Genomic DNA, 15,550 nt, shown 5'->3' on the forward strand with positions numbered 1-15,550 from the left:
ATTCACTAAGTGCTTTTGAAATAAAGAAAACCCTGAGAATCCCCCATGAGGAGATGGGTTAGTGTAAAACCTGTCAGTTCTGTGAGATTTCAACTACTTATTGTAATTGACAGCAACATGGGAAAAAAAAGTAATTTATAGCTCCTTTTACTCTGGGATAAATGTACTTCTTAGCTGTATGTATTTACATGTACACTTTTTGCGAGTGTTCCTTTAAAGGGTCACTCCTCTCACAAGTGATAATATATGTGCACATGGCTGCCAGAAGGCTGTATCTAATACCAGCCTATCAGACCTTCTATAGACTCTGGTAGTGCAGTGTCTCCTGTGCTGCACTGTTATATTGGGGCATATTCACTAGGGTTGGAGAGCGCTGTAAGGTTAGTAAATAAGAGTCTATCAGTTTGACTGACGCTTTATAGAGAGATGTTGTTTCCCGTTATTTCCAAGTATCCAGGAACCACTGGGGGAACCAATCAGTGTCTGATAAATTGGGCGATAATGATGTTATGATTATATATACTCACACAGGTGGGTTGCAAGACTTGCAGCCAACAGAGCCTGTGGGGAGCTTCTACATTTTTATTAAAGCAGAATATAACCCTGCATTTCAACTTTGCTCTAAAACATTATTTACAGTATATTATAGGCAACCAGCATTTTTTTTTTACTAGACCAGCATTGGAAGGGTTACACAGGGCTTTAAAGTTCCTGGAGATTTCTGCAGACGCATCCGAAGCTGAAATAGATACATTTTGTTTACATAAATGTATCTAAGTGTGGCATGTGACTCACTCTCTCTAACTGAGAAGGAGCTTGGAGGACAGCCAAAGAGTGTGTAACATTTATCAATAGATACATATAACTAAATAGAATGTATCTATCTGAACTTCTGCATATCTCTCCACGGAACTTTAAACCTCTGTGTTTAACCCTTCCAATGCTGGTCTGGTAAAAAAAAAAATGCTTTTTGCATATAATATGCTGTAAATAATGTTTTAGAGCAAAGTTGAAATGCAGGGTTATATTCCGCTTTAAGCACTATAATGCGTTTCTCGGCGCTTCACCCGTTTCATCAGGTCTGTATAACAACAGTGCCTATCAGTGTAAGAGGAAAGACCAACATTGCAGCTCCTTTTTTTAAAATTGTTTTTAAGTGTTTTATTATACCAGGCGCCTCCAAAACAAATTCTAGTGCAAGTATTGCCAGGTTCCTCCACAAGTATTGACATGTCCCCAAAAAGTATTGCCAGGTACCCCCACAAGGATTGCTAGGTCTCCCCCAGAAGTATTTCCAGGTCACCCCCAGAAGTATTGCCAGGTCCCCAATGCTAGGTAGGTCTCCCCCAATGGTATTGCCAAGTTCCCGTCCCCCCCACAATGTTTTCCCATGCAGAGATCAGGGGTGCAGGGAAGTGTTTTGGGACAGGTACTGTATAAGTGTACATTACTGGCTGACCACCCTGTTGCCAAGGTTTCCAACAAGTTGAAATGAGATTTAGAGGAGCTACAAAGAAAAGTTAAAAGATCAGTCAGAAATAGCTTGTGTAGTGCTGACATGTTTTCTACGTCTACGTTGTAGCACAGCAGCGTTACTCTTTAACAGGAAATCCTACCCTTGGTGACCTCACTGCCCGCTGTCTTTTATTCTGTCCATCTTAGATCGGCACACAAGGGGAATCTGAAGACTGGGTCCTGGTACATCAGCTGGTCAATGAGCCCAATGCCCGCTCCATGCTGGTTCCAGGGCTGAACCCATACACCTTTTACAGGTAGGAACACGTCCAGCACTCTACTTCTGATTGGTTCACACATTGGATCCGATGTTCTTCATATCTGTTCATTTGTGGTCCTGTCGTCTGCAGCTTCCGGATGAGACAGGTGAATATTGTGGGAAGCAGCCCTCCCAGCCTACCTTCCAGGAAGATACAGACTCTGCAGGCCCCTCCCGATATGTTCCCGGCAAACGTCACCCTCCGTACGGCCAGCCAGACCAGCCTGTGGGTTCGCTGGGTGGTGAGTATGCCTTCACCAATCACACCCAAACACGCCAAAACAATATCCCTTCGCCAATCACACCCACACACGCCATGTCCCAAACAGTATCCCTTCGCCAATCACACCCAAACACGCCATGGCCCAAACAGTATCCCTTCGCCAATCACACCCGAACACGCCATGGCCCAAACAGTATCCCTTCACCAATCACACCCGAACATGCCATGGCCCAAACAGCATCCCTTCACCAATCACACCCAAACACGCCATGGCCCAAACCGTATCCCTTCGCCAATCACACCCAAACACGCCATGGCTCAAACAGCATCCCTTCACCAATCACACCCAAACACGCCATGGCCCAAACCGTATCCCTTCACCAATCACACCCGAACACGCCAAAACAGCATCCCTTCGCCAATCACACCCACACCAGCCATGGCCCAAACAGCATCCCTTTACCAATCACACCCAAACACGCCATGGCCCAAACAGCATCCCTTCACCAATCACACCCAAACACGCCATGGCCCAAACCGTATCCCTTCGCCAATCCCACCCAAACACGCCATGGCCCAAACAGCATCCCTTCACCAATCACACCCAAACTTGCCATGGCCCAAACCGTATCCCTTACCAATCACACCCAAACACGCCATGGCCCAAACCGTATCCCTTCGCCAATCACACCCACACATGCCATGGCCCAAACAGTATCCCTTCACTAATCACACCCGAACACGCCATGGCCCAAACAGCATCCCTTCACCAATCACACCCAAACACGCCATGGCCCAAACCGTATCCCTTCACCAATCACACCCGAACACTCCATGGCCCAAACCGTATCCCTTCACCAATCACACCCGAACACGCCAAAACAGCATCCCTTCACCAATCACACCCGAACACGCCATGGCCAAACAGCATCCCTTCACCAATCACACCCAAACACGCCATGGCCCAAACCGTATCCCTTCACCAATCACACCCGAACACGCCAAAACAGCATCCCTTCGCCAATCACACCCACACCAGCCATGGCCCAAACAGCATCCCTTTACCAATCACACCCAAACACGCCATGGCCCAAACAGCATCCCTTCACCAATCACACCCAAACACGCCATAGCCCAAACCGTATCCCTTCGCCAATCCCACCCAAACACGCCATGGCCCAAACAGCATCCCTTCACCAATCACACCCAAACTTGCCATGGCCCAAACCGTATCCCTTACCAATCACACCCAAACACGCCATGGCCCAAACCGTATCCCTTCGCCAATCACACCCACACATGCCATGGCCCAAACAGTATCCCTTCACTAATCACACCCGAACACGCCATGGCCCAAACAGCATCCCTTCACCAATCACACCCAAACACGCCATGGCCCAAACCGTATCCCTTCACCAATCACACCCGAACACTCCATGGCCCAAACAGCATCCCTTCACCAATCACACCCAAACACACCATGGCCCAAACCGTATCCCTTCACCAATCACACCCGAACACGCCAAAACAGCATCCCTTCACCAATCACACCCGAACACGCCATGGCCCAAACAGCATCCCTTCACCAATCACACCCAAACACTCCATGGCCCAAACAGCATCCCTTCACCAATCACACCCAAACACGCCATGGCCCAAACCGTATCCCTTCGCCAATCACACCCAAACAGGCCATGGCCCAAACCGTATCCCTTTGCCAATTACACCCAAACACGCCATGGCCCAAACCGTATCCCTTCACCAATCACACCCAAGCACGCCATGGCCCAAACAGCATCCCTTCACCAATCACACCCAAACACGCCATGGTCCAAACAGCATCCCTTCACCAATCACACCCAAACACGCCATGGCCCAAACAGTATCCCTTCACCAATCACGCCAAAACACGCCATGGCCCAAACAGTATCCCTTCACCAATCACACCCAAACACGCCATGGCCCAAACAGTATCCCTTCACCAATCACACCCAAACACGCCATGGCCCAAACAGTATCCATTCACCAATCACACCCAAACACTCCATGGCCCAAACAGCATCCCTTCACCAATCACACCCACACACGCCATGGCCCAAACCGTATCCCTTCACCAATCACACCCACACACGCCATGGCCCAAACAGCATCCCTTCACCAATCATGCCAAAACACGCCATGGCCCAAACAGTATCCCTTCACCAATCACACCCAAACATGTCATGGCCCAAACCGTATCCCTTCACCAATCACACCCAAACACTCCATGGCCCAAACAGTATCCCTTAACCAATCACACCCAAACACTCCATAGCCCAAACAGCATCCCTTCACCAATCACACCCAAACACGCCAAAACAGCATCCCTTCACCAATCACACCCAAACACGCCATGGCCCAAACAGCATCCCTTCACCAATCACACCCAAACACTCCATGGCCCAAACAGTATCCCTTAACCAATCACACCCAAACACTCCATAGCCCAAACAGCATCCCTTCACCAATCACACCCAAACACGCCAAAACAGCATCCCTTCACCAATCACACCCAAACACGCCATGGCCCAAACAGCATCCCTTCACCAATCACACCCAAACACGCCATGGCCCAAACAGCATCCCTTAACCAATCACACCCAAATGCCATGGCCCAAACAGCATCCCTTCACCAATCACACCCAAACACTCCATGGTCCAAACAGCATCCCTTCACCAATCACACCCAAACACACCATGGTCCAAACAGCATCCCTTAACCAATCACACCCAAATGCCATTACCCAAACGACATCCCTTCACCAATCACACCCAAACACACCATGGCCAAAACAACATCCCTTCACCAATCACACCCAAACACGCCAAAACAGCATCCCTTCACCAATCACACCCACACACGCCAAAACAGCATCCCTTCACCAATCACACCCAAACAGTATCCCTTCACCAATCACACCCGAACACGCCATGGCCCAAACCGTATCCCTTCACCAATCACACCCGAACACGTCATGGCCCAAACATTATCCCTTCACTAATCACACCCAAACACACCATGGCCCAAACAGCATCCCTTCACCAATCACACCCAAACCGTATCCCTTCACCAATCACACCCGAACACGTCATGGCCCAAACAACATCCCTTCACCAATCACACCCAGACACGCCATGGCCCAAACAGTATCCCTTCACCAATCACACCCAAACACGCCATGGCCCAAACATTATCCCTTCACCAATCACACCCAAACACGCCATGGCCCAAACAGTATCCCTTCACCAATCACACCCAAACACGCCATGGCCCAAACATTATCCCTTCACTAATCACACCCAAACACACCATGGCCCAAACAGTATCCCTTCACCAATCACACCCAAACACTCCATGGCCCAAACATTATCTCTTCACTAATCACACCCAAACACACCATGGCCAAAACAGTATCCCTTCACCAATCACACCCAAACACGCCATGGCCCAAACATTATCCCTTCACTAATCACACCCAAACACACCATGGCCCAAACCGTATCCCTTCACTAATCACACCCAAACACGCCATGGCCCAAACAACATCCCTTCACCAATCACACCCAAACATGCCATGGCCCAAACAGCATCCCTTCACCAATCACACCCAAACACGCCATGGCCCAAACATTATCCCTTCACTAATCACACCCAAACACACCATGGCCCAAACATTATCCCTTCACTAATCACACCCAAACACACCATGGCCCAAACAGTATCCCTTCACCAATCACACCCAAACACGCCATGGCCCAAACATTATCCCTTCACTAATCACACCCAAACACACCATGGCCCAAACCGTATCCCTTCACTAATCACACCCAAACACGCCATGGCCCAAACATTATCCCTTCACTAATCACACCCAAACACACCATGGCCCAAACAGTATCCCTTCACCAATCACACCCAAACACGCCATGGCCCAAACATTATCCCTTCACTAATCACACCCAAACACACCATGGCCCAAACCGTATCCCTTCACTAATCACACCCAAACACGCCATGGCCCAAACAACATCCCTTCACCAATCACACCCAAACATGCCATGGCCCAAATAGCATCCCTTCACCAATCACACCCAAACATGCCATGGCCCAAACAACATCCCTTCACCAATCACACCCAAATGCCATGGCCCAAACAGTATCCCTTCACCAATCACACCCACACACGCCATGGCCCAAACAGTATCCCTTCACCAATCACACCCAAACACGCCATGGCCCAAACATTATCCCTTCACCAATCACACCAAATACCAGCATTGCTTCTACTCACAAACTCCTGTTTCTGGCAGCCGTTACCAGAGATGGCGTACAACGGAAACCCAGACTCTGTGGGGTACAAGATTCGCTACCTGCGGTCTGACAAGAAAGGAGAGTCCCTTACTCACGTCATTCATGATCGCATAGAGAGGGAGTACACCATCGAGAATCTGGAAGAATGGACCGAGTATTCAGTACAAGTTGTAGCCTTCAACGCCATCGGGACAGGACCCTGGAGCCCAGCGGGGGTAGCCAGGACCCGGGAATCTGGTAAGGGGGCTGCTGTTGCCTTATTTCCCCTTTTCTTCTGGTGGGATTAGCTGAAAGGCAGAAACTCTCTAGAGCAGGGGTCAGGAACCTTTTTGGCTGAGAGAGCCATGAACGCCACATATTTTAAAATGTATTTCCGTGAGAGCCATACAATATGTTTCCAACTGGGACAGTGCGCATGCGCAGCAGAGGGCTCACATCCCTGTTGCCATGGTGATGTGTATACAGTTGATCCGCTGGGCAGCGGAAGTGTAAGACACGTCTTCAGTTTCTCTTAGGTTTCAGCAACATCAGCAATTTCCCCGAGAGCCAGACAGGAGAAATACAGACTAACAGCTTGTACAATTAGCTAGCTGACTTGAGAGTTGATTCACTTTGTAGGACTAGATACCCGCGCTTTGGCCCAATAGGCTGCCTGTCAAGTGGCAGCCAATCAAAGTGTGGGGATCTCGTCCTACAAAGTCACTGGACCTGACAGGGCCCAGAATGGGACAATTGGAGCAGCTGATCGTTTTGGGTGGGGGGGGGGGGGGGAACATGTGTAAGTTAGTAGTACATGCTACAGCAGTAGCGTGCCTACTTTGAAAATGTTACTTGCGCTGCCACACTGAGCTGTGCTGCTTGAGCAGTGTAGCTTAGTAAATCAACCCTCTACTAGTTTCTGTGAGCCAGATGCAGCCATCAAAAGAACCACATCTGGCTCACGAGTCATATTATTATTTATTATTATTATTTTTTATTGGATTTATATAACGCCAACATATTACGCAGCACTGTACAATAAATAAGGTTACAGACAATGATAACAGGGGTGACAGAACAATACAGGTAACAGACCATAGATACAACAATACAGGTAATAGCAATAAGATACACAACACAATGCAGATAGTAATACAATGCCAGATCATAAACTGGAGTGGTAGTGGTAACAAGTTCCAAATTCTGGGTAAAGTGCACACAGTCAAGTATGATACACAAGGGGAGAGGGCCCTGCCAAAGGCTTACAATCTAGAGGGAGGGGCTGGTGACACAAAAGGAGGGGGTGCAGCAAGAAGTTACTGGCAGAAAGGATTAGGGCAGTGTTGAGTTGATGTAAGCCTCCTTGAAAGAAGTGAGTTTTGAGTGCTTTTTGAAGGTGGGAGTGAGCCTGATGGGCAGTGGGAGAGAGTTCCACAGGATGGGGGCAGCTCTAGTGAAGTCCTGCAGTCGTGCATGGGAGTGCGAGATGCGTGGGGTGGTTAGGAGGAGGTTGTTGGAGGAGCGGAGTGGGCGGCCAGGTGTATATCTGCTGACCAGGTCAGAGATGTAGGTTGGGCAGTCATAGGTTCCCTACCCCTGCGCTAGAGGTACACTTCCACTATCCAGTATCCACTAAGGCAATAAACTACTAGCTTTGACTTCACGTAGATTATTTAAAGACGAAAAGGATATATTAGACACATAAGATTATATGCTTTCCTGAAAAGGTGAATTTTTGCATTATCCTTAAAAATGTTAAGGGTGGGGGAGTGCTAATCAGGCTGTGAAGGGGAGCTCCAGAGGAGGGGAGAGATTCAAGAAAAGTCCTGTGACTGAGAAGAGGTGAGCAGAAAACGAGAATATCCTTGGCAGATTATTGTCATTGTTATGATTTAGTATTGATATAGCACCAGCATTTTACACAGCGCTGTACAGAGTATATAGTCACTTACTTTCCCTCAGAGGAGCTCACAATCTAATCCCTATTATATTCCTATGTCCACTGTAGTCTAGGGCCAATTTTTAGGGGGAAGCCAATTAACTTATCTGTAGGTTTTTGGGGTGTGGGAAGAATCTGGAGTGCCTGGAGGAAACCCATAGGGGGGAACATACAAACTCCGTGCAGCTAGTGCCCTGGCTGGGATTAGCCCTGGCTGGGATTAGGACCGGGTACCCCACGCTGCAAGGCGGGAGAGCTGTTCACTCATTACCGTTCATTGTTACGTCAGACCGGGGAGGGGGGGGGCAGTAAGGGGGACAGCAGAGCGCAGGGGGTACTTAGGGGGGATCTGGATAGCAACAGAGGCTTGGCAGTATAGGCAGACCCAGCCTCTGTATGCAGATAGCATTGTCAGAACCCTACCTCGGGTTCTCTTTAAATCTGAGGGGAAAGTAGAGAAGCAAAAAAGGACAACCCAGCATGCCCTGCAACTTCCTTTTTGTGTACCAAATTTTGTGTGTACCAAGTAAGAGTCAGGTAAACTGGGGAATGATCATTTATCAACAAGAAAAGTAATAGTGATTTTAGCTTTTGGATTGCCTGATTAGCATCCTTGTTTCTTGTTTACCAGATAAAAATAAAGAATTGATTTATGCCCGACAGTTACACTGCATGGATTAAGTATTGCCCAGTTAATGACTTCAGCTTGTAACGTGAAAAGAACAGAGGCGCCAAAAGGATAAAAACACGATTTAAAATATTTAAAAGCACACAGCAGCGTAATGTCAGAGATGCACCTGGCGCCAGGTGCATCTCTGACATTACGCTGCTGTGTGCTCCTACTTTTTACTGCCTGATGAAGCGGGTGTAAGCCTGCGAAACGCGTTGTATTTAACCCCTGGAGTATACCATTAAATTTACCTTGTTGAAATACACAGCTTCCTTGTGTCTGCTTGAGGGAGGTAAGTCCACCACTGCCTCCTAAGCAATTTTAAATATTTTAAATCGTGTTTTTATCCTTTTGGCGCCTCTGTTCTTTTCACGTTACATTGTACATCCACCCTTGGTGGAGGGGGATACCCCTTTTTTCTTCACGTCTACAGAGAGCGACTTCTTAATCCTGAGTGAGGACAGGTTTATCTCCTCACCTGCCTATACAGTGGTTGCCTGGAGGTAACCCTGGTTTGTGAGTATATAATTTACTCCTTCTCACTATACCAAATTGCCTGGACTTACTACACCATATTGGGCTCTCGGTTCTTTTCCTTTTTATAATGACTTCAGCTTGTTCTCTGTCTAGTCCCCTCCTCCGGGCCCGGCAATGTCTCTGCGCTGGCCACCACGTCAAGCAGCATACTAGTTCGCTGGAGTGAGATCCCAGAGCCCGACAGAAATGGCCTCATCCTGGGGTATAAGGTAAGCTAGGCTCTGTGGTGGGGCGACCCCCATCTGTCTGTCTGAGCATTCATGTTATGTTTAGCAAAGGGATGACCTCGAGTAGTTGTGGAGATTCTCACAGAGCAGAGTTCCAGTGTGACCCAGTAGTTGGGAGACGTGTTGGAAATAATCTGTCGCTGTAACCAACTTCTGGCGAAACCCCCTGGCGTTATGATTGTTTCCGGATTTTAGGGTCTAAAAGCGATGCAATTTTTTTGCACCCTTTCAGATCCTATAATCTGGAAAAAATCATGCTGCCCGGGAGATCTGCAGCAGCCCAGCAATCACTCACCTCCCTGGCTCCAGCGCTGCAGTTCTCTCTCCATCCTCCGGGTGGCGCTGCAACTCTAAAGTGAAATTGCCGGCTGTTGTCATGACGACAGCCGGCGATCTCACCAGGAGAAAGCAGAGCCCCGCAGGAGAGGAAGAAGAATGGCGGCCGACGTCGGGATCCCCCAGGTGGTGTGTAGAAATGCTCCCGCTGCGTGCATTGCTCTGCATAGAGCCATGGCCGGCCTTTGACCCGAGCGACTGGAGTGGTTGCTCAGGGCGCCGGCTTCCAGGGGGGCGCACGTGATGTGCATTCAACTGGCCCTGGCCGCATTTCTACCTGCTGGCTGCGGGCTCCAGGTCCATCTGTGGCTGCTGTGAGTGATAGCTCCGCCCCCTGGTGCCGCTGGGTGTGATGGGGGCGGAGACTCCAGGAACCTGCTGCTGTCTCTTGCTGAGTCTGTGTGAGCTGTGTGTGCCAGTAGCCCCGCCCCTCACTCACAGGCGATGTCTGCGCTGCGCACTAATCCGAGAGAGAGACCGGCTTGTCACCCCTGACCATCTTCTGTCCCCAGCTACAAGCAGTTATACTTCCCAACTGCCTCCCGCTTGGGGAAATGTGTATGTGTGTGGGGGGTGCCTATATACGCTAAAGGGATCTGCTGTATACTATACACTATTTATCTGCTAGCTATATATACACTAAAGGGGGGATCTACCTATATACCCTAGGGAGGGTCTGCCTATATATACTTAAGGGGGGATCTGCCTACATACACTAAATGGGGGGGGATCTGCCTATATATATTTAAGGGGGGATCTGCCTATATATACTAAAGGGAGGATCTGCCTATATACACTAAAAGGGCCTCTGACTATATAAAATGCAGTGGGGGTGTCTCAGCACCCTGTAGAAAAGAAATATTGGAGACAAAAACGGGAGCTTTGCAATGTATTGATATATTTCTGCCCCCTTTTCACCAAAGTTGCTATATTGGTAACCGTACACTTATCGCTTTTCCAGTTTGATACCTGGCAGATTTGAAAGGAATCGATTCCCCCCCCCCCCCCCCAAAAAAAAAATAGTTGATCGATCCACTTTTGATCCATTTTGACCCAAAAATTGATTGAAAGTAACGATCGGACAGGATGGAAGATCTAGGTAGATTGGGGCCCAGGCAGTTGTGTCAGTACATCGTTGATCCATAATGTGGCACTGCTGGAACAGTGCAATGCAGCAGTTCGGTCGATTTTCAATTGATTCCTTGATGTGCCGTGTGTGGTAAGAATCAATTTTTCTCTGAATCGTTTCTTTTCAGAGAGGAACCCATCATTTTGCTACATTGGGTGACGGTCTATATGGGCGGCCCTGCTGGGATTTTGTATACTTCATACTGTCTGTGCCTCCCAGTTGTGATTGAAGTTTATCCATTCTCTCCCCTCAGATCCTGTATAAAGAGAAGGACTCAGACAACCCTCCGCACTTCTGGCTGGTGGAAGGTAATGCTTCTCGGAGTGTCCAGCTCACCAGCCTGGGGAAGTATGTCCTGTATGAAATCCAGGTCCTGGCCTTCACCAGGATCGGAGACGGTGTGGCCAGCAGCCCGGCTATTCTAGAGAGGACATTGGATGATGGTGAGTCAGAGGACCACTTAAGGTGGGGTTTGTAGTGTTTATTTACTACTAATCTGTACTATAAGCTGGTTTAGATGGCTCAGTGGATCATTCAGAAACAGCCTTATCAGTCCGCCGACAGTGCGTACACACGTGCTACTGTCGCCTGAAAGTCCGCCCAGCGGGAGGGTCTGATGGACCCGTCGTTGGCGGCCGTAGTGCGTGTGTACGCACCTTTAGACAAAATATTGGTAGGTTTTTAGAAATCTGCGCAGAACTGTCTCAGACATATTAAGAAATCACTAAATAGTGCAGATTCCTTCTTAGGAATAGGAGGGGTTAGGAAGGTTACTCAGACAGTGCAGTGTGTGAGGGGAATTGCTGTTGCTGAGGCAACCAATACATCTGTTGTATTGCATCAATGCCCAGCACTGGAAGGGTTAAGCACAGAACAACTGGCAGCAGGGGGGAGGAGCACTTCACAAATCCTGCTTAGCCTGCACTGCTGCACTATCTGTAGAACTGCTAGCATGTCTTAATCTACAGCAGTTTAGGGATGGATTTGCACTTTTCTTAACTGTAGTGCAGTTCTAGAAATCCATGCTAAACTGCCACTATTACGTAGGATTTACGAAGTTTCTTATTATCGTGCAGAACAGTTTAAGAAGAAAAAACTGTCGGTAATGCTTTGATAGATCTGGCCCTCTATTCTTTGATGTTACAATTGTTCCCCGTTAAAAATCCTTTTCAGCCATTCCTGAATAAATAACTAAGGTAGGATGTGGAGACACCACCACCACTCTCTTGGGGGCCTATACTATTGTCTCCCAATACAGGTATCAATTTATATGGGATTTTCCCAAGCTTCTTATGACTACAGGACTATGATATCGGGAAACACTAGATCCATTAGGCAGAGAGGATGAAGCTGTAGGGAGGTGAGCTTTGAGGGTCTGTTTGTGTTCATGGTAAAGGCAAGTTACAGGCTGAGAACAGGAGGTCCATAGAGTACGGATATCTCAGATAAAACATTAAAGGGATACTGTAGGGGGGTCGGGGGAAAATGAGTTGAACTTACCCGGGGCTTCTAATGGTCCCCCGCAGACATCCTGTGCCCGCGCAGCCACTCCCCAATGCTCCGGCCCCGCCTCCGGTTCACTTCTGGAATTTCAAACTTTAAAGTCAGAAAACCACTGCGCCTGCGTTGCCGTGTCCTTGCTCCCGCTGATGTCACCAGGAGCGCACAGCGCAGGCCCAGTATGGTCTGTGCCTGCGCAGTACACTCCTGGTGACATCAGCGAGAGCGAGGATATGGCAATGCAGGCGCAGTGGTTTTCAGACTTTAAAGTCAGAAATTCCAGAAGTGAATGGGAGGCGGGGCCGGAGCATTGGGGAGTGGCTGCGCCAACACAGGATGTCTGCGGGGGACCATTAGACGCCCAGGGTAAGTTCAGCTCATTTTCCCCCGACCCCCCTACAGTATCCCTTTAATGAATGTCCGTATTTCTGCTCAACCAGAAATGAAACCAGCTGCATGCAAATCAAAGACACAAACAGCCAATCGATAAACTAGCAGCTGAGATAGTTACAGAGATGAAAGTTAATTGACCAGCAGCAGCTTGCAACTTTCTTTTTTTTTTCCTATTGAGATGAAATCTGCTGATTTGACATAACAGCTCTAGCTGTGAGCAAGGAAGGCAGACATACAGACTGTATTTTTTGGACTATAAGACTGACGTTTTCTCCCCCAAAAGTGGGGGGAAAGTCACTGCGTCTTATAGTCCAAATGCAGGGAGTTCCTGACTTGTGACGCCTGCCAATACCAACGTCCAATCTGCCGTAATCTCAGGGACTCCCTGTACTGTGTCCATGCAGAGGAGGACACAGGGGGACAAACTGAGGACACAGGGGGGACACAAAGGGGCATAGAGGAGGACACAAGGAGGACAGAGGAGGACACAGGGGGACACAGAGGGGAATAGAGAAAGAGAGGCAGACACATGGGGGACACAAGGGGGGCAGAGGAGGACACAGGGAGACACAAGAGGTACAAGGGGGCATAATCCACAAGATGCCCCTTCACCATGGATGCACCAGGTATATATTTTTCCCCCTGATGTTTGACTTTTTAAACCTGGGTGTGTCTTATGGTCTGAAAAATACGCTACATACATCAATCAGTGTTCTCCCCAGGCTCTTTTAGCCGTGTGCTACACCCGGCTAATTTTGGAGACCACCCGGCGGTCATTGGGTCACCTCCTCATTCTCCTCCTATGCGGTAAGCAGCGAAGCTCCGCCCCTGCATTATCCCATCACACCCCACCCGGCTACTTTTTCATGCCACCCAGCTAGAAAAATATTCTGGGGAGAACACCATACAGACATACATACATACATACATGCATACAGACAGACAGACATAAATGTTTCCTTTCTCTGTTTACAGTTCCTGGCCCCCCGGTGGGAATCCTGTTCCCGGAGGTGCGGACCACCTCAGTACGGCTCATCTGGCAACCCCCAGCTGCCCCCAATGGCATCATTCTTGGTAAGAGTTTTGTTTACTGTTCTTCATGGAAGTGAGGAGATGCCGGCACTTGTATTACCTTATGAAACGCTCTTGTGTATTGCCAGAGCCGGATCATCCACAAGGCAAACCTAGGCAGTTGCCCAGGGCCTGGAGAGAGTCTAGGGGCCTGGTGAATGCTGGCCGCCACTTAATCTTACTAAAAAATGCCAGGTGAATGTCAGCCGTGGGCAAAAACTGCGGTCTTGCCTAGAACTCCATATAAGCTTCATCCTTTTCTGTGTATCACATACCATGCTCATTATCTGATTGGTTAGTGTGTGACACGTTTACTGACCAAAACAAGGAAATCTAAAATCCTTCACATCACACCTGCTGATATTAAAGGGAACCAGAGAGGAAGCACCCTTGTGTATTTTACCATATATATCAGTAAGAACATTAGAGAAAACACTTACCATGCTCTCTGTTTCATCCTCACTGCTAAAAGTGTCTGTTATCAGCTGTGATAAGAATCCCGGACTGAGCATTCAGTCTGGCTTTGCAGGGAATAATTATAGCTGAGTCATTATAGCAGAGCCACAAGGGGGCAGGCTTGGGCTTGAAAAGACACCAGAGAAGACAGACTCAGCAATAATCTTTCCGTAGCAAAGCCAGACTGACTGGTCAGTCGGGGATTCTTATCAGAGGTGACAACAGTCAGATTAAACAGAGAACAATGAAACAAAGAGAAGATTAGGTGTTTACTGTCATGTTCCCACTGAAGGTAAAATACAAGAGGGTGCTTCATGTCTGGTTCTCTTTAAGGCTGGCCGCAGGCAGAGCGAATTTAAAGGACACCTGAAATTAGATACTGTATATGAAGGCTGCCATATTTATTTCCTTTTAAACAATACCGATTCCCTGTCTGGTCCTCTGCCTCTAATACTTTTGTTCATACACCCAATCAAGCATGTAGATCAATTAGCCACATGCTTGTTTCAGGTTTGTGATTCAGACACTACTGCAGCCAAAGAGATCCGCAGGACTGCCAGGCAGCTGGTATTGTGTAAAGTTTACCCAAGGTAAGATTTCAATGGAAGCTGCCATATTTGTTTCCTGTTAAACAATACCAGTTGCCTGGCTGTCCTGCTGGTCTATTTGGCTCAATAACACCAGAAACAAGCATGCAGCTGATCTTGTCAGATCTGATAATTATGTCAGAAGCACCTGATCTGCTGCATGCTTGTTCAGGGGCTATGGATAAAAGTATTAGAGGCAGAGGATCAGCAGGGCAACTGGTATATAAAAGGAAATAAATATGGCAGCCTCCATATCCAGCTCACTTGAGATGTAATCCCTTTGATGGAATCTGATAGGACATGCTGGGGCAGTAGAGGCAACTTTTGCTCCATCTTAAGCAGTTTATATATTGAAAGGTGGATCGGGCATGTTGTAAA

At 48.3% G+C, this 15,550-nt stretch overlaps 1 protein-coding gene across 25 annotated transcripts in view; it reads left to right on the forward strand.

The window, feature by feature from the left end:
- The window catches only part of SDK2 (sidekick cell adhesion molecule 2), a 1,552,195-nt gene that overhangs the window by 1,449,280 nt on the left and 87,365 nt on the right, over window positions 1-15,550 (forward strand). For all 25 annotated transcript variants that reach the window (XM_068263131.1, XM_068263129.1, XM_068263132.1 and 22 more), the window contains 6 exons: window positions 1,663-1,772; window positions 1,866-2,016; window positions 6,348-6,585; window positions 9,567-9,682; window positions 11,419-11,608; window positions 14,034-14,132. In XM_068263131.1, coding sequence (XP_068119232.1) covers window positions 1,663-1,772; window positions 1,866-2,016; window positions 6,348-6,585; window positions 9,567-9,682; window positions 11,419-11,608; window positions 14,034-14,132 — 904 coding nt within the window. The remainder of the gene's footprint in view (window positions 1-1,662; window positions 1,773-1,865; window positions 2,017-6,347; window positions 6,586-9,566; window positions 9,683-11,418; window positions 11,609-14,033; window positions 14,133-15,550) is intronic.

This window comes from Hyperolius riggenbachi, chromosome 12 (assembly GCF_040937935.1).
Source record: "Hyperolius riggenbachi isolate aHypRig1 chromosome 12, aHypRig1.pri, whole genome shotgun sequence".
Lineage (NCBI taxonomy): Eukaryota > Metazoa > Chordata > Amphibia > Anura > Hyperoliidae > Hyperolius > Hyperolius riggenbachi.